This window comes from Delphinapterus leucas, chromosome 8 (assembly GCF_059928025.1).
Source record: "Delphinapterus leucas isolate spDelLeu-1000000601 "Yukka" chromosome 8, BTC_Dleu_Yukka2, whole genome shotgun sequence".
Classification (NCBI taxonomy): domain Eukaryota; kingdom Metazoa; phylum Chordata; class Mammalia; order Artiodactyla; family Monodontidae; genus Delphinapterus; species Delphinapterus leucas.
The window spans coordinates 71,811,640-71,834,548 of NC_143136.1; the positions used below are offsets into that span (position 1 = coordinate 71,811,640).

Genomic DNA, 22,909 nt, shown 5'->3' on the forward strand with positions numbered 1-22,909 from the left:
TAGTAAACCAGAAAGAACAAGATTATGATATGGAGAGCCAAAAGTATTAAAAATAGAAAAGAGCAAAGTGAACATATTGGACATGGTGAGAAATCTAACATATATGTATTTTGAGTCCCAGAAAGGGAGGAGAAAGAAAATGGAGGAGAAGCATTATTTGAAGTGATGATGGCCAAGAACTTTCCAAAAGTGAACAGTGAAAATAAACCCACAGATTCAATAATTGCATTACATTATTACCAGGATTAAAAAAAAATACTAGGCATACCACTGTCAAACTACTAAAAACCAAAGACGACAAAGAAAATCTTGAAAGCAGCCATCAAAGAGTAACAATCAGACTAATACCTGATTTCTCAATAGGAATGATGGAAGCCAAAACAGTAAAATTATATACATCTTCAATGAAAGATAAGCTGCCATTCTAGAATTTTGTACTTGCAAAAATAGCCTTCAAACAGGAAGGCAGTATAAAGACATTTACAGAAAATCAAGAGTTGAGGGAATTTGTAATAGACCTACCATTAAAGGGGTTTATTCAGGCAAACAGAAAATTATTACATTTAGTAATACAGAAATGTAAGAAGGAATGAAAAGCAACAGAGAAGGTAAATATGTGTTTAAAACTAAATGAACATTGACCGTGCAAAATAGTAATAACAATAACACAAAGGAAGAGAAGTTAAATTACTGTAAGATCCTAGTGCTGTCTAGGAAATGGTAAAAGTACTCGTTTATTTTAGGTACTAATAAATCAAGGTTGCATGCTGTAATTTTCAGGGTACCCACTATAGAAATAAAATTAAAGAATGTGTAATTAATAAGCTAAAAGAAAAATGGAATATAAAATTGTTTAATAATCCAAAAAGAAGACAACAAAGGGAAAGAAAAGAACATAAAACAGGTAGGACAAATAAGAAAATGAATAGTAAGATGGTAGATATAAACTCAAATACATACATAACTATGTTAAATATTAATGGAAATACTCAAAAGACAAAGATTATCAAACTGGGTTTTTTGGTTTTTTTTTAAACCTACTTGTTTAAAAGGATTATAACCACCTTGGAAAAGTGTTTGGCAGTATCTGTCAGAGCTGGACACATGTACACTCTATGGCCCAGCAATCTACTTCTAGAAATATACCCACAAGAAAGCATGCATATGTGCGCCAAAACATGTGCAGAGGATGTTTATAGCCTCATATATTGTCATGGCCACGCACTAGAAACTACCCAGACATTCATCAACAGAATGAATAAAGTCATACAATACTATATAGCAGTGAGAAAGAACCTACAGCTACATGCTACAACATAAATGAATCTCATGAAAGTAATGTTTATCAAAAGAAACCAGACACTAAAGAGTACATACTGTATGTGTTCATTACTATAGAGTTCAAAAACTGACAGAACTAACCTGTGGTGTTAGAAGTTAGGTGTGATTACCTTTGGAAGTGAGTGGACCAAACGGGTTTGGTTAATGGTCTGTTTCTTCATCTCACCAATGATTACATGGGTATGTTCATTCTATGCAGATTCACCAAGATAGGTATGTGTGATTTGCACATTGTATATTGTATTTCAGTAAAAAGTTTAATTTTTAAAAAGTATAGTCTCTCGGTATCTTCAGGGGACTGGTACCAGGACCCTCCGTGGATATCAGAATCCGAGGATGCTCAAGTACCTTATATAAAGCGGCGTAGTACAATCGGTCCTCTGTATCCGAGGGTTCCACATCCACAGATACCGAGGGCCAACTGTACCAGTAATGGTGTTAGAATTGGCAGCAAGGTCAATCCAGTTCTATTCCAGGGTATAAGAAAACAGCCTGCTTCTAGAAGGAAAAGATGAATACACTGCAAAGGGAGTGTTTGAGGATGCTGAAGGGATGATAAATTAAGCCATTTAAGGATGTAGGGATAGGATTCATTCATTCATTTAGCAAAATATTTTGGTCCCTATTATAGTCCAAGGAGCTATCTGAGGTGTTGGGGATTCAAAAATAAGGCTCGGCCCCTATTTTCAGAGAGGTCACTGTCTCTAGAGAAGGGTGCCGAGGATGGTAGAGTTAATAAAAGCTACAATATATTGGGCACCTTCCTTGTACTAGGCACCGTGCTGTACAGTTTTGTTGCTTCTTAATGTTCATAACAACAATCCAATGAGGTTGTTATCCCTTTTTGCCTGAGGAAATACAGGAAATAAGTTGTCCAAGGTCTCACCACCAAGATAAAAATACAGGTCTGTCTGACTTCAAAGTTGTGTTCCTTCTGCTACTTTACATGGCCATTGGATGGTGAGTTCAAAGAGAAAGAACTATGTGATGAAATTACAAGCGGAAGTTAAAATACATTACAGTGGTGGTGTCTTAGAGAAAGTGGTGTAGATAGATGGCCTGAATCTCAAAGGATGAGCAGTGGGTAATGTTGATGGTCTGGAAGTGGAAATGCAGGAATAAAAGTCTTTTCTTCTGAATAGAAGGCAGCAGAGGTGTACGGAGAAACCGAGATGGCTGAGTACTGCTCCTCAGGAAGAGGATCTAAGGGTTTGCTCCACATACAGACTTTCAACCAAGCACCTTGTTTTCAGGCCCTTCCTGAGCCTTCTTCCTACAAAATGCCTTTCCAATTCCTGAACTTTTGTAGACTTCCTTGCTTTTTTAAAATTTAATTTAATTTTACTTTATTATTTTTTTTATTTTTATTGGAGTATAGTTGATTTACAATGTTGTTAGTTTGTTAGTTATGTTAGTTTCAGGTGTACAGCAAAGAGAATCAGTTATACATATACATATATCCACTCCTTTTTTGATTCTTTTCCCATATAGGCCATTACAGAGTATTGAGTAGAGTTCTGTGTTATACAGTAGGTCCTTATTAGTTATCTGTTTTATATATAGTAGTGTATATATATGTCAATCCCAATCTTCCAATTTATCCCTCCCCCCCATTACCCCCGGTAACAGTAAGTTTATTTTCTATATCTGTAACTCTATTTGTTGTGTAGATAAGTTCATTTGTACGCTTTTTTTAGATTCCACATATAAGTGATACATGATATTTTAGACTTCCTTGCTTTTTAAACATTGGAATCATACTGCAGATATATTTTTATAGTGAGATTTTAAAAAATTAATGGTTTACTGTGAGCATTTTCCCAAAGCAAAGTGCTTGTTGTTAAAACATCCCTTTCCAACTTTAAGCCACCATAATGGGAAAGTTCTAGATTCCTACCGGAGTTCAAACCAAGGTAGTCACACGTGTAAGACAAGAATTTATAAACAGCAGGAAGGAAAAAAAAAAAAGAACCTATATACAAAATAAATTGTGTCTTGGGATGCCTACCCTAAGGCTAGTACATCTTGGATGGTTTAGTCACTAAATGTAGCAGTATGAGGCCAGAGAAAAACTCATGACTCACAAATTGAGGTAATTTTAAGTAGCCCATTGTATTAATTAGGTTATTGATTCAGCTGCTATAACAATGACCTGAATTATCAATGGCTTAACAAGATCGAAGTTTATTTTCTCTCTCTTTACAACCTGAGTGTGATATGTTGGCTTCACTTAGGATCCTTTTATCTTGTTGCTGTTATTCCTAGGCTGTTTCCATTGTTTACACGATTGATTGAAGATACCTAGCTACATTTTAGCCAGAGGGAAAGAGGAAATGTGGTCCAGGGAGCACACTCTTTCCTTTTAAAGGCATATTTTTGCACATTTCACTTCTGCTCACACTTCATTATCCAGAAGCCACCAGAAGACTGGGAGATAGTGTAGCTTGGTGGCCTGTAGTCTGTGCTGTATAAGAAGCTGAGGTCAAGTACTGGAGACAACGAATGGGCTCTGCCATATTCTGAGCTTAGTGAAATGGAGGTGGTTGAATTTAGACTAACATAGCTGATTGTTCAATTCTGATCTTTGTAGTAAGCCATTCTTCTACTTGTTTATATTAAAATTGTAATTCAGGGAGTTCCCTGGCGCTAGGTCTAGTGGTTAGGATTTGGTGATTTCATTGCTGTGGTCTGGGTTCAATCCCTGGTCGAGGAACTGAGATCCCGCAAAAATAAAACCAGGTAAAAAGTGATTTTCCCTATACAGACCTAAGAGAATATGGAAGGTTAATGCCTTAATGTTCCTTTATTCACTGGAATTCAATAAAATCTTCACATCCTTTCTCCATTCTGGCCAGTGAAATCAAGGTCTTAACAGGCCTACTTTTGCTTCTAATGCTAACTAGTGAAATTCCAGAGGCAAGGCTGAAAAATACACATCTTTATAATGAATAACACCAAAAGATAGAGATGAAGGAGATGACCCTCTACAGCAAGAGAGGAAGAAGTATGGTTCTGTTTCATAAAACTAGTTCAAAGAATCTGCTTTGATGAAGTGTTAAATTAAAACATTCATAAAAACATCAATCTTGTTTTCTTGTGCAATAGGAAAACTTGTCTGAATATTCATAATCTAGCAACTTCTTTTCTTCTCTGTTCTTGAAAGTGTATTTTGAACAAAAAGATCTTGTAAGACTCTTACGACCTTTGAAACTGAATTGTTACTATATACTGCAAAGATAGCCTTGAAAGAAAACTTGTAATTCTGATTGGTTTTCTTCCTTGATAGTTTATTGCCTTGGTTATTAGCATATGTAATATGCTATAATTTACATGTCTGAACTACTAAACACCTAAAGACTTGTAACTTTGCTCTGTCAAATCAGAAGGGAATCAGTGGCGCATTTTCCTTTTCCCACATGTACAATGGTGAAAAAGAAATTCCTATCACGCTAGTCAATTTCTTATTTTAACAAAGACCAAGAGCCTTATGGCTAAAATTAACAAGGGAAATTGCCATTCTTTTTTTTTCTGTGAAAATTTAGTATCTAATATCTTTATCTTTAGGAATTCATGAAATTAAAGTTATTTAATAGCATATCTCTTCTTCCACATAGACTGCCCTTCATCCACCTGGGTTCAGTTCCAAGACAGTTGTTACATTTTTCTTCAAGAAGCCATCAAAGTAGAAAGCATAGAGGATGTCAGAAATCAGTGTACTGACCATGGTAAGGAGCTTTTTCTGTTTTGTTTTTTCACAGATCAGTAAAGAGTGTTCACTAAGTTCTTTAAAAAATAGTTTTGTCGTATCTCACTTTTACCTTGGTCCTTGTAATAAATGGACAGCTTTTATTCTATAATACACAAGACACAAACAGTGGAATTGGGTTGTACCCTTGAGCTGGAAGACAGTTTTTGGACCACACTGCCCAAAGCAGAGTGACAGAACCTTAGCAAGAGCAGGGTGTATTTAATGTAGGTACTCTGTGTCAGGCACTGTTCTTAAGCACATAATATACTTTAACTGGCTTTAATTATTACAGCAGACCTATCAGGTAGCAAATTATTAGCCTCCTTTTATCAAGAGAATAAAACTAGTTCAGTTATTTGTTAGAGGTCACACAGGAAATCATTGGCACAGCCAGGATTCAAACCAGGGACTGTCTGATTTTAGGACCAGCGTTCTTAATCACTCTTATTCTGCCCTGAAAGTACTGTTTCAGGCATGCAGTGGGGGCAGAAGTTAGACTACATGGGACTGTGACGTGAGACGGTGGTAAAGAAGCATACCGTTAAATAAAAATGAAAAAAAGGCTATGTATTTGCTACATTATATGCTCAGTATTCTCTGGGAAATATAACTTCACATTTTGAAATCTTTTAAATAAAAATGTGATTTTAAAAAAGGTGTGCTTGGGTGCTCTTTATATATTTGGCTGTTTGGCCCAAAGTGCATCCTTGTTGTTAAGCCTCTTATTGTGATACTTGTCAGCTCAAACTAAAACGATGCTGTTTTTCCACTGAGATATCTATGATGGTGAGATGAGAGTCCTTGATTATTTAAAGGTACTTTTTATTACTGTGTGAGATCTAAAAATCTCTTATTTCATTAAAGTTTGTCTTAAGCATATTCATAACACCAGCATTTAAAAATGTGCTTTACTGGGACTTCCCTGGATGTCCAGTGGTTAAGACTCTGCGCTCCCAGTGCCGGGGGCATGGGTTCCATCCCTGATTGGGGAACTAAGATCCCGCATGCCACAGGGCACGGCCAAAAAATACATAAATAAAAAATAAAAATAAAAATGCCCTTTATCTAAAAAACACAATTTCTGACAACCCACCAATTAACATTTTGGAAGAATATCAAATTGCTTTAATTAAAATCATATTCACTTATTATAGAAGGAATAAATGTAAGCATAGGAGTTTTAAATCCTAAGAAGTGCCACGTACTACTCAGTACATATTGTTTTCCTTAGGAATAAATGTAGGCATAGCCGTTTTAAATCCTACGAAGTGCCATGTAATACTCAATACATATTTTCCTTACTTGCTAAATGGTGTTGAACATTGGCTCTTTGAAAACAAGACATTTCCAACATGCTAATATGGTTTCACTCCAAGGAAATAGAGTAATAGGAATTTTGCTGGTCTTCCAAGATTTTTATTTATATATATATGTATGTACGTATGTACGTATGTATGTATGGCTGTGTTGGGTCTCTGTTGCTGCGCGCGGGCTCTCTCTAGTTGCAGCAAGCAGGAGCCACTCTTCATTGCGGTGGCTTCTCTTGTTGTGGAGCACAGGCTCCAGGCGCGCGGGCTTCAGTAGTTGTGGCGCACGGGCTCAGTAGTTGCGGCTCGCGGGCTCTAGAGCACAGGCTCAGTAGTTGTGGCGCACGGGCTTAGTTGCTCCGCGGCATGTGGGATCTTCCCAGGCCAGGGCTTGAACCCGTGTCCCCTGCATTGGCAGGTGGATTCTTAACCACTGCGCCACCAGGGAAGTCCACAAGATTTTTTTAAAGGGTGTTTCCCCAACAACTGTTTTCTATCTCTTTTTAAAAAACCATTTATGTCAGGTATACTTGGACATAAACACAGATTTCAATAAACAAATTACATTGGAGGCTCAGAGCCAAGAAAAGACATGTTCCTGTACTCCTATTAGCTTGTATGAACCACAAGGTCAGATTTCGTCGTCCAGCTTTAATACTTAACTTCAGCAGTTAAGCAACTGCATACTCTACAGAGGCATAGTTAATATTTGTTGACTGACTTCCTCTACAACTAAACTGTAGTTGATTGTATTTGCTAATTTTTTTTTTAGAAAAAGAAGCAAAATGAAATTGAAAACACCCAGCAACTTTGAGGCCTAATGTTTGATTATTTGAAGTCCATTAACTCTACTTGTTCAAGTGGAGTAGCCACTTAGGAATTTTAAATCGTTGTATATAAATTTGCTTATAAAGTTTATCTTGTGTCTAAAGAAAAATGTCTTTTTTTCCCAGTTAAATATTTATAAATTCAGTTTGTCTTACTGATTTGATTATTTTTAATTTCTCATACATTTCTGATAATCTCATCATTTATTTGATCATCCTCTACATTTGCTTCCACTCTGGAAATATCCATTTCATTGATGAATCAGAAAATTAGCTAAAATTCGTTAATATTACCATTACTTTTTTTGGCTAGGGTAGTGTTTTGGTTTAGAACAGTAGGTGGACATGAATTCAGTGTTTGCTATATATGAAGAAGGAAAAGCATAAGGAATACTAGGACATTTACATTTGGATTTATAAAATCTTCACAGGTATACAAAATCCTATCTTAAACCTATAATTAGGGGTATAGAAAATAGGTGACTTGTTACCATTTGGACTGCTGAGAGCTATATTTAGAAATATTCCCAGTGCTTTGTGGTAATTTACTTGATGTTAGTTGTACTTATTTTGGGTACTGTTACTGTTCATCTAGGAAAATAATTGTGAGAGGCTAAAATTTTTCTTATTTTGCAACATTTACCTTTAATTTAGATATTTTCATTATAATAGAACAAATAAATATTTCCAGTCTTTCCTTTTTGTGATCTGTGTATGAGCTATGTCACTAGCCATAAAAAGAATTAAAGACCCAAATTACATCTCAGCAGGTAGCATCACTGGTAATGCACTGTAAAAAAAAAATTCGCTTGAGCACATGTGTTCTTCAGGGATTTGTGCTATCATTTGTTAAAGAAAATTAAAGTGTGTCTTTTTTCCTGACATATTAATTTAAGTTTATACAGTATTTACTTAAATTGCAATGTTAAAAATCATTCAAGTTCCATTGGCTGACACAAGGTCAGAGAAAGGAATGAAAATCTCATCTCTGAACACCTAAGCCTAAACTCTAACCTAGTTAAATATTGCCCTTGAGGATTTTTCTAAAATGGCCTTTTGGTTACATTTCACAACTAAGTACAAGTAAGTACGAGGGTAAAACAGATTAAAAGTCTGTATGATATTTAACAGGAGGTGATAGCAGCTAGAACTGATAAGAAAACCATAATAGAATTTTTGAAAATGGAGCTATGACTGAGAGAGAGAACCTTGCTGAATTCTAACTTTGGATTAAAGTATTAAGTATTTTAGAGGCTTCCCTGGTGGCGCAGTGGTTGAGAGTCCACCTGCTGGTGCAGGGGACGCAGGTTCGTGCCCCGGTCCGGGAGAATCCCACATGCCACGGAGCAGCTGGGCCTGTGTGCCATGGCCGCTGGGCCTGCGCGTCCGGAGCCTGTGCTCCGCAACGGGAGGGGCCATGGCAGTGAGAGGCCCGCGTACCACAAAAAAAAAAAAAAAAAAAAAAAAAAAAAGTATTAAGTATTTTAAAGGTCAGTCTTATTTTTTCTTTTCTTTTAAAAGTTCTTAATTACATGATTAGTGCACAGTCGCTATATAGAAAAGCACATATGCAAATATTTAAAAAATAAAATTACCCTAAATTGTACCGTCCTAAGGAAATGTAATGACTATTAACATTTTGGTGAGTATCCTTCTAGACTTCCAACCCCTCAGGCAGATATATTTTAATAAATATTTGATATATATGTATATATACATGTATATATGTATACATGTATATACTATATGTACATATATATTTCCATAATCTACATTTTCCCTTAAACATATTTTTCCATGGCAGTAAATATAGAATGCATATTTCCTAATAACTGTACACTATTCCTCTATATAGATATGCTGTAATTGATTTAATCCTCTAATATTGGTTATTAAATTATTTCCAGTCTTCCAGTGTTGTAAATGTGATGATCATCAATGATTGTGCCTATTTGAGCAGAGCCAATGATTGCCTTGCATACATCTTGCCAAATTGTCTCCAAAAAGGTTTTACTAATTTTTACTCCAACTAACCACTTATGAGTTCCTATTTTTCTACACCCTAAGCCAGCACTGTTTAATTGGCACGTCTGAAACTCTTTTCATTCTTTTACCAGTGAAACTGCATTTTTCACACACTTCTTGTGTTACATTTCCTTTCGTGAGGGTGAATTGTCTTTTTTTTTTAATTGAAGTATAGTCGATGTACAATACTAAGTAAGTTACAAATTGAACAATATAGTGATTCACAATTTTTAAAGGTTTTACTCCATCTTTGGTTACTATAAAATATTGGCTATATTCCAGTGTTGTACAATATATCCTTGTAGCTTATTTTATGCATAATAGTACCTCTTAATCCCCACCCCTATGTTGCCCCCTTCCCCCATCCCTCTCCCCACTGGTAAGCACTAGTTTGTTTTCTATACGTGTCTACTGCCTTTTTAACAGTCTGAGACCAATTTTTTTTTCTTCTATTAAGGTGTTTGCCTGTTATTTTTTATTCATAACAGAGCTTTAGTCTGCCCAGTTTTTCTTCTTTAACAGTATGGTTTGTTTGGGGGGAGATTTTAGGTCCTGTAGTTTTCTTTTCCCCTGTAGTTAAACTTATTTTTTAAGCCTCTTTTAAAAGATGTGAAAGTAATTGCCTAATACAAATTTTTCTTACCACTTCATGACCTAATGGTTCTTTCTCGTCTCCATGTATCTGTTAATTACCAAAAAGTTACTGATTTTAGAGTGGTGTGATAAATACAATGGCCTATTATTTAAGTTTCCTATAATTTCTCAGTGTGTTCCCTGGATCAGCAGCATCAGTGTCACCTGGGAACCGGTTAGGAATGTAAATTCTCAGGCCCCATGTTACTCCAGCTAAATCAGAGCCAACACTGTTTGAACAAGCCCTCCATGTGATTCTGGTGCACACTAAAGTTGGAGAGCCACTGATCCAAGGCAGTATTCTCAAGTTTTCGGAAGTTTTTGTTAAGTCAGGATGATTTTGGAAGAATGTGATTTAATAATAGGAAAGACTTCCTCATCTCTCCATGTAGTACCTGGATTAGTCGTAGTACCCAAAGCTTCCAAGATAACTTTAAAAATGTTTAGGATCAATGACTTCTCCTTGGAAAATTATGAAAATTTTAACTTCTAAAATTACTGAGACTGGAAAGTCATGTTTCTTAGAAACATTTTGATGTTTATTCCTCACTTAGCTGAGTACAGCTGAAAGGATGTATTTTTCCCAGGGGTTAGATGTACCTTCCCCACCAGATTTCTGGTTGCTTTTAAGCTCTGATGTCATCATTCATTCTTCACTTGCAAAAACATGCAGTATCATGAGAGAAACGAACTCCATTAGAGTTTTCTCCTAAGTATTATCCAGTTAAGACAGTGGAATGATTTTTTTAATTTGCAAGAGAATCTTTGTTGGGTTAAGAAACAAGATTAAATATATCTGGGAAAAGTGAAGTTATTGCTAATATTTTATAGGCTGCTATGTAGCTTATAGATTGAAAGGCTAAAAAATGTGAGACATAAAATATATGTGGCTGCTGCTCTTTACTCAAACCAGGTGAGACAGTAGCAGGAAATATCAGCTATCCAATGAGAACAAGGACCAAGGACCTCCTTTATCACTTTCCCTAACCAGAACTTCCCTAAGGGCGACCACAGAGGAAAATATGGGAAGGCATAGGCTTCAGGCAGCAGGCACATGGTGGCCAGTTAAGTGAGGCAGGTCAGACACTGCTTGTTACTTGAACTTCACTAGGTCTTGGGACTGTTCTGGCAAGTTGCCCTGGTAGTTTTCAGCTCTCCTCAGTGTGGTCAGAGCTACTCCTCCCTATAATTGTGAACTGAGGGCAGGAGGGGCCATGATTGCTAGAGGAAGGGGCAGTGAAAAGTTGAGATGCAGGAAGTGTGTTCTACTGCTCCAGCCTTCCCATGATGTTTTCTTTCCGTGTTGTTTACGAGATTACTAGCCCTAAGTGAATGAAATAAAAAGTATGATTCTGTTCAGTTTATCACATTATCATTTTACTTTTCTCATGAGTATATTGTCTCTTCAGAAATGTGCATGACATTTTCAAGCTTAATTTTTTAAAAGGATGTAAAATATAATGTATTATAATAATGTATAATTTGTATATACTTCATGTGATTTTCACTGATTTGGGGAACATGCTGATTTCCTCTCCCTAAAATAATTTCAGGAGCAGACATGATAAGCATACATAATGAAGAAGAAAATGCTTTTATACTGGATACTTTGCAAAAGCAATGGAAAGGCCCAGATGATATCCTATTAGGCATGTTTTTTGACACAGATGGTAAGTGATATTTATACTTAAATTGTTTCTTACATTTTTTTCTTAATGTTAGTAAAACTGATAACTTTCTTTTAGATTCTTCAATTCTGTAGTTCGCTATTTCCTGTGGTTTCCAGGGATTGTATTTTCAGTATGCACCCATGTACCACAGCTTTCCCCTGAGCAGCTCAATGTGTGTCACATATGAAAGTTAAAGTTGATTCTTTCATCTGGATTAAAATATGGTTCTAGACTCAGTATTTCTGTAATATGGTAGGGTAATAAAAATTGGTACTAGTGTCAACAATAGGATAAAGATAGACAACTGTCAGGGTAATACTATGTAAATGTATTTACTGTCACTGTTGAAAATAGAAAGTACATAATTTTCAAAATGAAATGAAATTACTAAGGTTACCATTAACATTTTAACTATTTTCTTGACTATTTCTTCATGAAAATTATATATATTTTTTAATCACAAATGGGATCTTCTTCAGAACCTTTTTGAACCAGTATCTTTTGCCTGTGTACAGGATATGTTCCTCCTTCTAATTTAAATCCTACAATCAGAAGTTTAGACCAGACATTATCTTAGTAACTTCCCACCTTTAAAACTAGACCCAGGAAATCCCTGGTGGTCCAGTGGTTAGGACTCCATGCTTTCACTGCTGAGGGCCCGGGTTCGATCCCTGGTTAGGGAACTAAGATCCCACAAGCCATGAGGCGTGGCCAAAAAGTTTAAAAAAAATAAAGCTAGACCCTTTCTTTGACTTTCTTTTAACACATTTTATACTGTCATAATGTTAAAAATTTTCCTTAACTGACAGATGACAGCTTCAAGTGGTTTGACAAGTCAAATATGACATTTGTTAAGTGGTCAGACCAAGAAGATGGCGAGGATCTAGTTGACACCTGTGCCTTTTTGCACACCAAGACAGGTGATTGGAAAAAAGGAAATTGTGAAGTTTCTTCTGTGGAAGGAACCCTTTGTAAAGCAGCTAGTAAGTATAATTGAAGGCCTTTTTCCATTCTAAGAGAGGTGGGGAAAATAGGGCTGGTTTTAAAATAATTTTCTTTGTGATGTGTGCCTCAATATAAAGAGGAAGTAAGACTTCAGAAGATACTGGGTTGGTTTGCTCCCAAGACTCTTGGAAGTCAAATATGTAATCCATAAACCAGGCATACTTTTATTCTATCTGCTTATTCTTAGAGCTTCTAAGAAGTCAAAAATTTCTTATGTTGTTCAAAGGAATTATAATAGCCTCTTTGTGATTTGGTTAAACAGTGGAAGTGGTGAAAAATAATCATGGCTGATTCCAGAATTCTAATGTTAGCGTACAAAGAATTTGATTCAAGGACATCTTTGATTAGGCCAAGAAAAATTGCATCCTAGTTTATAATTTACTCTGGATTAAAGTATAAGTTTTTTTCTCACATATCACAGTGCTTTCTAATGAACAAAATTATCCTGTCCCAAAATATTTTCATATTATTGTTAAACATTAGACAGTTCTTTTATGTTTTAGAAAGAATTGTTTTCTCACTAAAGACATTTAAATTTCAAAATACGATTTTGGGTTGCTTGAAACAAGACAGAAACAGCCATTTCCCGCATTGCATCCTTAATATTCCCCCCTTCTACTCCAACTGCAAACCAAAACTATACGTCTGCCTCCGATTACTTCCTTTCTTTACATCTGGAACTACATACAATTTTTTTTTTTAACTTGCCTCAGCAGGGTTTTTGACTGATCAGTCACACTTTTATGGTAGTAGCATTTGACTTCCAATATTTGTTGAATTTTTAGAAAGTTGGTTCTTTTCATATACTATGCCTCAGGGCACCATTATATAAGCCAAATTTTTAATTAAACTATAACTTCAAAACATCAGAAATCGTGAGCAAGTCTGTACTACCAAGGTAAGGTCACAATTGTATACTTTTACTGTTTCTACAGACTTTCCAACCCAAATCCTCTTATTTCCCTCACTTCATCACACTGTCTTTTTCTTGAGTTCCCTTATTCTTTTTCCACCAACTGAGCTAATGAGTTTTTACCTCTCTACATCCTTTTTTAAAAAAACTGAGTTCAAAACAGATAATACAGACACATGACCAAGCAACAGAAATATGGGTAATACTAAGCTATTAAAGGGTTCGTTTTAAACTACTTTGAAAGTGTTTAGAAGCATTCTTCGAATAAGGCATGCTTAAATTATGATTTTCTTTTGTATTCTAGTCCCATATGAAAAGAAATATTTATCAGGTAAGTATGGTCTTTTGTTAAATTTTTCCCACAAGAAAGAATATATTAAGATTCTAGCATATTAAAGTAGTACTGAAGACCTCTTTAATTATATGACAGTGTAAAGTAGAACAACTTTTATAAGAATACAGAAAGACTTGACACTTTAAATATATCTGCAAGTTATGTATGAAATGAACATTTTTTTAAAACCAAATTCTATCTCCTCATTGCTCCATTATCTGTTTTTGTGGAAAATGACTGCATCTTTTGTTAAAAAATTTTTTTCTTATAGTTGTAATTACAGTTCATGAAGAGTCTGTCTTAGGGCTTACTAAATGTATTTTTTGGGAAAGGAACAGGTAATATATTTACATGGTTCCAAAAGCAAAACTATATAAGGCAAACACTGAAAACTGTCTCCTCCCACTGTGCCTCCTTCCATCCTATTCTACCTGAACCTTATTGGGCACTAATTCAGTTTCTTCTTTAAATGTCTAGTGTTTCTTTTGCCAACATAAACAAATTAAGAGATATGACTTACTTTTTTATTCACTAAATATCTCTCCATATCATTACCTATAGATAAATCTTCATTCTTTTTTACAACTGTATACTCTTCCATTGTATAGATACATTCAATTATTTACTAACTCCAGACCCCTACTGGGTTGTTTCCAAACATTTGCTATTATTACAGTGCTGCAAGGAATGAATCACCTTGCACAAAAACATGTTTATCTTAGATTCCCTGAAATATAACTGCCGTATTGAACATGAATATATAACTTTGATCAATACTGATAGTTTCAGAGAAATTGTACCATTTTGCATCCCCAAAAATAATGTATGAATGCCAGTTACGAAATTTTTGCAAATTGTGTAGCATAGTTTTAACCTCCATATTTTTGATGTGTAATTAACTGAGGATAAAATGCAGCATCTTAAATGTACACCTTGATGGTTGCTTATGTATATACCTGTATAACCACCACTCAAATCGAGATAGAACATTTCCATCACACCACAAAATTCCCGCATGCCCCTCCCAATAAATGCCCACCCTACCAGCATCCACCCTACAGGCAACCACTTTTGATTTCTATCATCATAGGTTAGAGTTGTTTGTTCTTGAACTTCACGTTAATGTAACTTTTCCGTCAGAGTATTTTGATTCATCAGTGCTGCACATATATATTGTACTTTTTCTATTGCTGCATATACTACTTTATAAACACACCATAATTTGTCCATTCTCCTGTCTATGGATATTTGATCATTATTAGTCTGGCATGAATGTGATCGCACTGTGAACATTCTCATACTTTTTTTTTTTTGGACCTTTGTTCTCATTTTCCTTGAGAGTGAAACAGCCATAGGGTAGCTAATAATGTTTAGCATTATTAGAAATAATCAATTTTTCAAAGTGGTTGAACCATGTTAACATTCCTGCTGACAAGTTCCATTTGCTCTACGTCCATCCGATGATGGTCTTGTCAAATTTTAGCCATTCAGATGGGTATGTAGGGTGATCTTATTTTTATTTTTTTTTGCGGTACGCGGGCCTCCCACTGTTGTGGTCTCTCCCGTTGCGGAGCACAGGCTCCGGATGCGCAGGCTCAGCGGCCATGGCTCACGGGCCCAGCCGCTCCGCGGCATGTGGGATCTTCCCGGACCGGGGCACAAACCCGTGTCCCCTGCATCGGCAGGCGGACTCTCAACCACTGCGCCACCAGGGAAGTCCGAGTGATCTTATTTTAATTTCCCTGATGAAAAATGAAATTGAGCACCTTCACACATTTATTAGCCATTTGGATATCTTCTTTTATAAAATGTCTATTCTTTTGCCCTTATTTTTTCGTTAATATCATGATTACTCAGTTTGGAGCTTGCTATGACAGAAGAGGAAAGGAGTGTTTATGGGTTCACTGGGTTCATGTGTATATAGGAGAGTTAAATCCTCAACTCTTCTATAAGATGAATATAACATCTAAAAAAAATCAAGCAAAGCACCACCTCACACTCATTAAGCTGGCTATCAAAAAGAAAAAAGAAAGGGAAGAAAGGGAGGAAGAAAGGGAGAGAGAGAAAGAGAAAGGGAGGGAGGGAGGGAGGGAGGAAGGAAACAAAAGAAAGAAAACAGAGGGACTTCCTGGTGGTCCAGTGGTTAAAACTCTGTGCTTCCACTGCAGGGGGCACGGGTTTGATCCCTGGTTGGGGAACTAAGATCCCACATGCAGCACGGTGCAGCCAAAACCAAACCAAACCAAACCAAAAAGGAAAAAACAGAAAATAACGAGTGTTGACAAGAATGTGGAGACCGTGGAACCTCTGTGCACTACTGATGGGAATGTAAAATGGTGCATCCACTGTGGAAACAGTACAGGAGCTTCCCCAAAAATTTAGCATAGAATTACCATATGATCCAGTATATACCCAAAAGATGTGAAAACAGGGACTTGAACAGAATTTAAACAACCATGTTTATAGCAGTATTATTCTCAGTAGCCAGAAAGGTGGAACCAAATCAAGTGTCCATCTACAGATGAATGGGTAAGTAAAACATGGTATATACATAGTGTGAATATTATTCAGCCTTAAAATGGCAATTCTGACACGCTACAACATGCATGAACCTGGAGGACACTAGGCTAAGTGAAATAAGCCAGTCACAAAAGGACAAATACTGTATGGCTGTAATTATTTGAGGTACCTGGAGTAGTCAGCCTCAGAGACAGAAGGTAGAATGGTGGTTGCCAGGGGCCGGGGAGAGGGGGGAATGGGGACTTAATATTTAATAGCAGTTTTCAGGTTTGCAAGATGAAAGTTCTATAGTTGAATGGTTGTGACACAGCACAACAATGTAAATGTACTTAATGCTACTGAACCGCACACTTTAAAATGGTTAAGATGGTAAATTTTGTTATGCATATTTTACAATTAAAAAAATTTTTAAAATCAGAGAACAGTATAAGCATGCATGGAGGCCAATAACAAGTAACAAGAGTGGCTGCTTTGAGGAATGGTAATTAAGGGTGAGTAGTAGTAGGGCAGGAAGAACACAGTATTATCATTACATACCCTGTAAAACTATGAATTTTAAGCTATGCACATGTATACTCTGGATAACATAAAATGATATATGCAAACAGAAATATATGGTGAAACCTTCAGTGTGGATAATTTCCATTTTAGGATCTTAAAGTAGACTGGAGACCTGCAAAGTTTATTTCAAATTTTGAAGTATGGCAATTATTCAAGCTAAGAAATATAAATCTTGATAGGAATAAATGTATGTAACTGTTTTTCTAACCAATGTGAGAAATTCTCAAAATAGTGAAATATTTATGTGATGAAACTATATTTGTGCTCCCCAAAAAGCAATGCTATCAACTTGTGTATCCTGATTTCCCATATTTTCTTTTGTCTTTTCCTTTTCAGATAACCACATTTTGATATCAGCTTTGGTGATTGCTAGCACAGTAATTTTGACAGTTTTGGGAGCAGTCGTTTGGTTCCTGTACAAAAGAAGTTTGGATTCTGGTTTCACCACAGTTTTTTCAGCTGCACCCCAATCACCTTATAATGATGACTGTGTTTTAGTAGTTGCAGAGGAAAACGAATATGATGTTCAATTCGACTAAGGTTCTGGAAATCTCAGATTAAGACATCAAATACCTTGACAGTGATTCCTATGCAAGATTTTAATATAAAACCTAACAATGAAAATCATGGTTTTTATGATGTATTACCTAATTCCAGTAACGTTCACTATTCTCATGTAATCACTGACTGTGACAAAAATTAATCTTTAGGATTATAAGAACAAAGTTTTTTAAAAAGGAATAATCTTAGATATAATTTAATGGTTTTAACCACCTCCCCAAATGCACCTTTCACTTGAATGAAGGAAAGCTTAAAGCCCAAGTATTAATAGTAAATCAGGTTAAAAAACAAAAACAAAACCCAGTCTACTTGTTTTACCTCCTCCATCTTGCCTCCCAGAGTGAGTTGAACCACCTTGGTTTATAGTTGAATTAAAAAAAAAAAGAAAACTTCTACTTATCACTATAATTTTAGCAATCACTAGGCCTTTAGTAATTTCTATGGTCTTGCTCCTTTATCAATAAGATATGGAGAATAAACCTGACCTTAAAATAGATTCTCTATATTTAGATATCACTTATGCTGGTTACTCTGATAATTCCTCTAATATTTCCATCTTCATGATTTACATGTAGAAAATTTTACAGATTTTTAACACCCCATATGCCATGTAATTATACAGTTTCAGTACTTTTAGAACACTGTTTTGGACCACAAACAAACAGTATTTAGCACTGATCATAAATGGTCAGAATTTCAGTAAGATTTAATAAATTTTGTGAAACAAAAAAATATTACAGCCATACCAGGAAGGTGTAGAGGAGGCTGGCATTGCGGGTAACTCTTGGGTCATAGTGTCCTTCAAGGATTTTTCTCCTACCGCCATATCTGTTCCTATATATCTCATGTTCCCCAAGCCTTGATGAAGTTTATCATTCAATGACATGAAACCTGTGTAAGCAATAACTGCAGAGAAAAACTAAATACTACTGTAGTGATCATGTTCAAAGTTTTCAGTATGTGTATTGTACATTTTAAGACAATGGTGAAATAATTATTTGGGGGGTAAAAAATGAAAATGGAAGAAAGCTGAAACTATGATTTCTTTAGCAACTTAAAAACACAGTATTAGAAAAGATAATGTATGTACTTCACATAAAATTGTATTTACTTTACGTAGAAACTTGGAAGTGCGAGGAAAGTAATCTCTCTCCCTAATGCATATCCCATCTATCATCTTATGGGAATACTTTTCATATGGATAGAGACACTATCTCTCAAGGTTGACCAGTGGCAACGAAGTCCTAGCTTGCGCCATCTGTTTCCACTGGCCACCATGAATCAGAAACATCCCTCGTCACAATTAATGGCAGTTTTCTTAATGAGACATGAATAACTGCAAAGTGAATAATGTGACTGTGTGGTACTAAAAAACAAATTTTATACTAGGTGTTATTACAAAACAATTTTATACTAGGTGTTATTACAAAACAATTATGCTCTGTAAAAGCTTTGAGATTTTGTGTATTGATTGAGATGTCTATTTTATTACTGATAGAGTATTAATAGTGCTGCTAATCGTGAACATTAGACTGGAATTCCTTACTGCTTTTGCTACTCAAATTCTACCACTCCTTTAAGAACTGAGGCCAGCCATCTGTTCCTTAAAGCTTTGTAACTATCAGTCACAGATCTTTACAGTATCTAATACAGTAGCCACTAGCCACATGTGGCTATTTAAATAGAGTTCATTTCCTCAATTGCACTAGCCATATTTCAAATGCTCAGATCACATGCAGTTAGGAGCTACCACGATGGGCAATGCAAATTGTAGAACGTTTCCATTATCATAGAAAGTTTCAGTGGACAATGCTGCTCTAGAGTCTCCCCTTCCACTTCTACATAACTAATTTTCTTCAGTTCATTTCAATAACTTCTACCTAATAATGACAGCTCTACCAAAATGGCTGTTTTAACTGATTTAATTTTCCATGTTTGATTTTATTTTCAAACAAGTCCTTAAAGACCCCGGTAATGCAGTGCTAAATCTTAATTCTCTTTATATATCTGAACATCTGTAGTAGGCCCTTGTATCTATTTGGTGGTCAACAGATAACTGAATCATTCAAGTCTTTGTTTATTTTTAATATTAACAGTAACATTAGCATGCCTGTTTATATTCAGAATGTATAAACTGCTTTCTTCAAACATCTTGGTTCTACCCAATAATGACAATGTAATTCTTATGTTTGGTGGCAACTATTACTACTATCATTACTTTTAGCTGCCATTTACTTTTAACTACATTTTCTTAGGAATTTGCAATCTTAAATTCTTAGGAACTTGAGTAGTATATGGTCTCTATTTTGTTCAGAATTTAAAGGTGATACCAATGAAAGATTTTTCTTATTCCCTCTAATTCACATTTACAGGACATATGAAGCTAATACAATATCGAAATACTAAGTGGTACAAAGGAACTACAAGAATACTATAAAGCCCAAGCCACTGTCTGTATCTGTCATTTAGCAGTTAATATAGCAAAACCATAAATAAATTGTATGCACACCAATGGAATGTTTTCTACCATTTACTTAAAATTTTTAAATAAAAAATTCTGTGGGTTAAGACACTACATTTTCATGCCGAGTTCTATTAAAAGCATAAATGTTTCAAATTCAAAGCATCCCTAAAGACCTGTAGAATAGATATTGATACTGACATCCTTAAATTTTGCATATCTGCTTTAAGGAAGGCAACGCAAAGATAACAGGCAGAAGTTGACAGGCAGAAGCTGAACAAATATTTTAGAAACAAACAATTATATTTCATATAAAATGGGATTTAAAATAAGATTCTTGGCTATAAGGTTTGAAGGCTTCTTTGAGCACCAGTTTAAAAGGAAACATTTCAAACTATAAAGTAAATCAATCAGTATGCACTTTATTTCAAGCCAAAGTTTTACATTAAGACCAACAATCTGACTGAATGTGGGCAAACTGTTGATTCACATGTGAGAAATTACATGGTTTCTATTTGGGTTCTGAAAAAGTAGCTGGACAAAAGACTTTATTTAACCTGAAACCCGCCTGAAGGCGTTTTTAAGTGTATCCTAAGGGTGTTGACAGAGAAAATATACAGTGTTATGGACATATACACAACTCAGGACCACAGTATGGTGAACAGTTAATGTTCATCTCTTCTCTAAAGGTAGTGAAAAATATTAAGTCATCAAATAAATGCTTAGAATTACCAAGGAACAGTTAAAAACGACCAGGATCCAAACAGGTTATTTATATCATATTTATCTATAAAGAAGTGACAACACTAAAAAACACATTGAAAACCAGTGTTTTAAATTCTGAATGTGGGATTTAAAAATATTTAACTTGAGACTGCAATAATATTTTTAACCAAATAGCATCTGACTGGCAATTCTGATATAATTTACAGCTGTAATATTCCTAAAAGGAATATCTACATACTATGGCCTATCAAATATAATCTGCATTTTGCACATCAATACAAAAATTCATCCATTTGTACACTTTATATATTTTAAAAATTAGACCATTGCTAAGTGAATTTAGAATTCAAATTAAATTTGGAAACCTAATATAATGAATGCTCTTCTTAACTTTCTCCCCATTCTTTTTTTTTTTTTAAACACTGGAAGCAAATGATTATGAAAATGAGACCGCAACTTAAGGCATTTTAAAAAGAAAAATAATTAGGTGCCATTTGGCAATTTATTCTAAAAGCATACTTTGTCCCACTTTTTTCACTAACGAGACTAAAACACCAACCTTTTTTCATAAATATAACTACAGTAATCACAACACAAAAAAGGGCTGTCAGCATTGCTTAGATATTTAAAACAAGGGTAACACTTTCCCCACTCATCTAAAAGAAAAATACTTTTAATTACCAGTTTATAAACATCAGATTCACTGGCCATGTTAAAAGGCCCAGCAGAATTTTAATTCAGCAACACTTGAGAATGAACATATATATACATGCATAATATGTGTGTGTGTATATATATATATTTTTTTCATTCTATATATATATATAGACAGTAAATGTATTCAATAGGTATTTCCCTAGAAAATTAATTCATACTTAATTGCCAGTTTTAATAAACACTGTTCACAGATCATCCATTTGTCTCATACGAAGTTAGGCAATATCAAATGTTCTGTTATGGTCTCCATCTTCTTCAGAATCATCCTCTGAAGCTGTTGAAAGAAAACAGGATGATCAAGAATGATTTTAAGGGGGATGAGAATGGAAGTGTAAGTATGAAGCCAGAACAGCAATGACTTGTACGATAAAAACCCCAATGTAGTATATGCCAGGGTTAAGGGCGGTCTGACTGTGGGTGAGGCCCGTCTACAACGCTCCCACCCCGACACTTTTTCTTCTGTTAGTTTTTATTAAAATGAAAATGTTTAAAAATGTGATTCAAGAACATCTAAAAAGTTTCTGGGATCAATTTGTGTTCATAGTAGCTAATGAGAAATACACTAGAGAAAGAAAGAGTAAACTTAAGGCAAGTGCTCTCACACACCTGAGTAGAATCTGGCTTATTACCGCTGCATGTTTGATGTATCCGATGAGAATGAAAAAAAATGTACATAGAATAACAGGTTATGGGTGTTCTTGAAATTTACATCAGAGCTATGTCTATACAATGCCAAGAAAAAGCTCTAGTTAGTCAAAAAAGCTTTATATAGACACAGCCTAAGTTAATATAATTGGATTTAGTAAAAACCTTTTGTTGAGGTTATTCCTATGCCTCCACGTTGTCAGAAATTTATCACTCTTGCAACATGTCCGACCTCAATTTATTTTAAAGTCATTAGTGGCTCAAGAGTTTAATATAAAACTTTCACGAACGTCTTTAAGAAGGACACAGTAAGTACAAGACTATGTAACTGTCTGCATGTGAAGGAAAACAGAAGTTCACTAAACATCCTACCAGCATTTCCCCTATTATCAAGGGCAGAAAGGTTAAATGTACACTCTTCTTGTATTTAATACTGGACAATTTAAGGGCAACCAGCAAATGGAATCAACAAGAAAAAATTATGCAACACGTATAGATGAAACTTCAATCTCCATATATTTACCTTGCAGAAATTTAAAATCCACTTTAAATAAATATCAAGCATATACTTAGCTCATGAAGAGTAAATCCTATGCTTAACTTTTATGCAATATCATGGAGAAATGTTAAACTAAAAAATAAAATAGCTTTTCAGAGAATTTCTCATGTTTTCTACTGGATTAACTCTACAGAACAAAATTCAGTCAGAACCAATTTTCAGAATGTATTAATACTCTAGTACTTAGAAGTTAACTTGTAGCACCCACATCTTTCACTCTCAGTTGAGTCTGGGTATATATTTCAACTTCACCGTTTCCCTCTCATTCACAGGTCGGGAGTAGACCCTCCTATATGTTTAGAAAACTAAATTCTAAATGAGAATGTTAGTTAAAAAAAACAAGCAATCTGGGGAAA

General features: G+C 35.1%; 2 protein-coding genes across 8 annotated transcripts in view; one reads left to right on the forward strand and one right to left on the reverse strand.

Annotated features, from left to right (window-relative positions):
* LOC111172783 (CD302 antigen) overlaps nucleotides 1-21,486 on the forward strand; it is a 132,958-nt gene extending 111,472 nt beyond the window's left edge. For 2 of the 3 annotated variants that reach the window (XM_022569835.3, XM_022569833.3), the window contains 5 exons: nucleotides 4,956-5,066; nucleotides 11,435-11,551; nucleotides 12,361-12,534; nucleotides 13,774-13,800; nucleotides 17,221-21,486. In XM_022569835.3, coding sequence (XP_022425543.1) covers nucleotides 4,956-5,066; nucleotides 11,435-11,551; nucleotides 12,361-12,534; nucleotides 13,774-13,800; nucleotides 17,221-17,423 — 632 coding nt within the window. In that variant the 3' untranslated portion in view covers nucleotides 17,424-21,486. The remainder of the gene's footprint in view (nucleotides 1-4,955; nucleotides 5,067-11,434; nucleotides 11,552-12,360; nucleotides 12,535-13,773; nucleotides 13,801-17,220) is intronic. The other variant, XM_022569834.3, reaches the window with a different exon arrangement.
* The window catches only part of MARCHF7 (membrane associated ring-CH-type finger 7), a 34,358-nt gene continuing 31,757 nt past the window's right edge, over nucleotides 20,309-22,909 (reverse strand). For 3 of the 5 annotated variants that reach the window (XR_002644025.3, XM_022569839.3, XM_089916020.1), the window contains one exon: nucleotides 20,309-21,623. Coding sequence is in view for 4 of the 5 variants with exons in the window: in XM_022569839.3 (XP_022425547.1) it covers nucleotides 21,555-21,623 (69 nt within the window). In the remaining variant the exon portion in view is untranslated. Of the gene's footprint in view, nucleotides 21,981-22,909 lie in introns of all 5 variants that reach the window. The other 2 variants (XM_022569838.3, XM_022569836.3) reach the window with 2 other exon arrangements.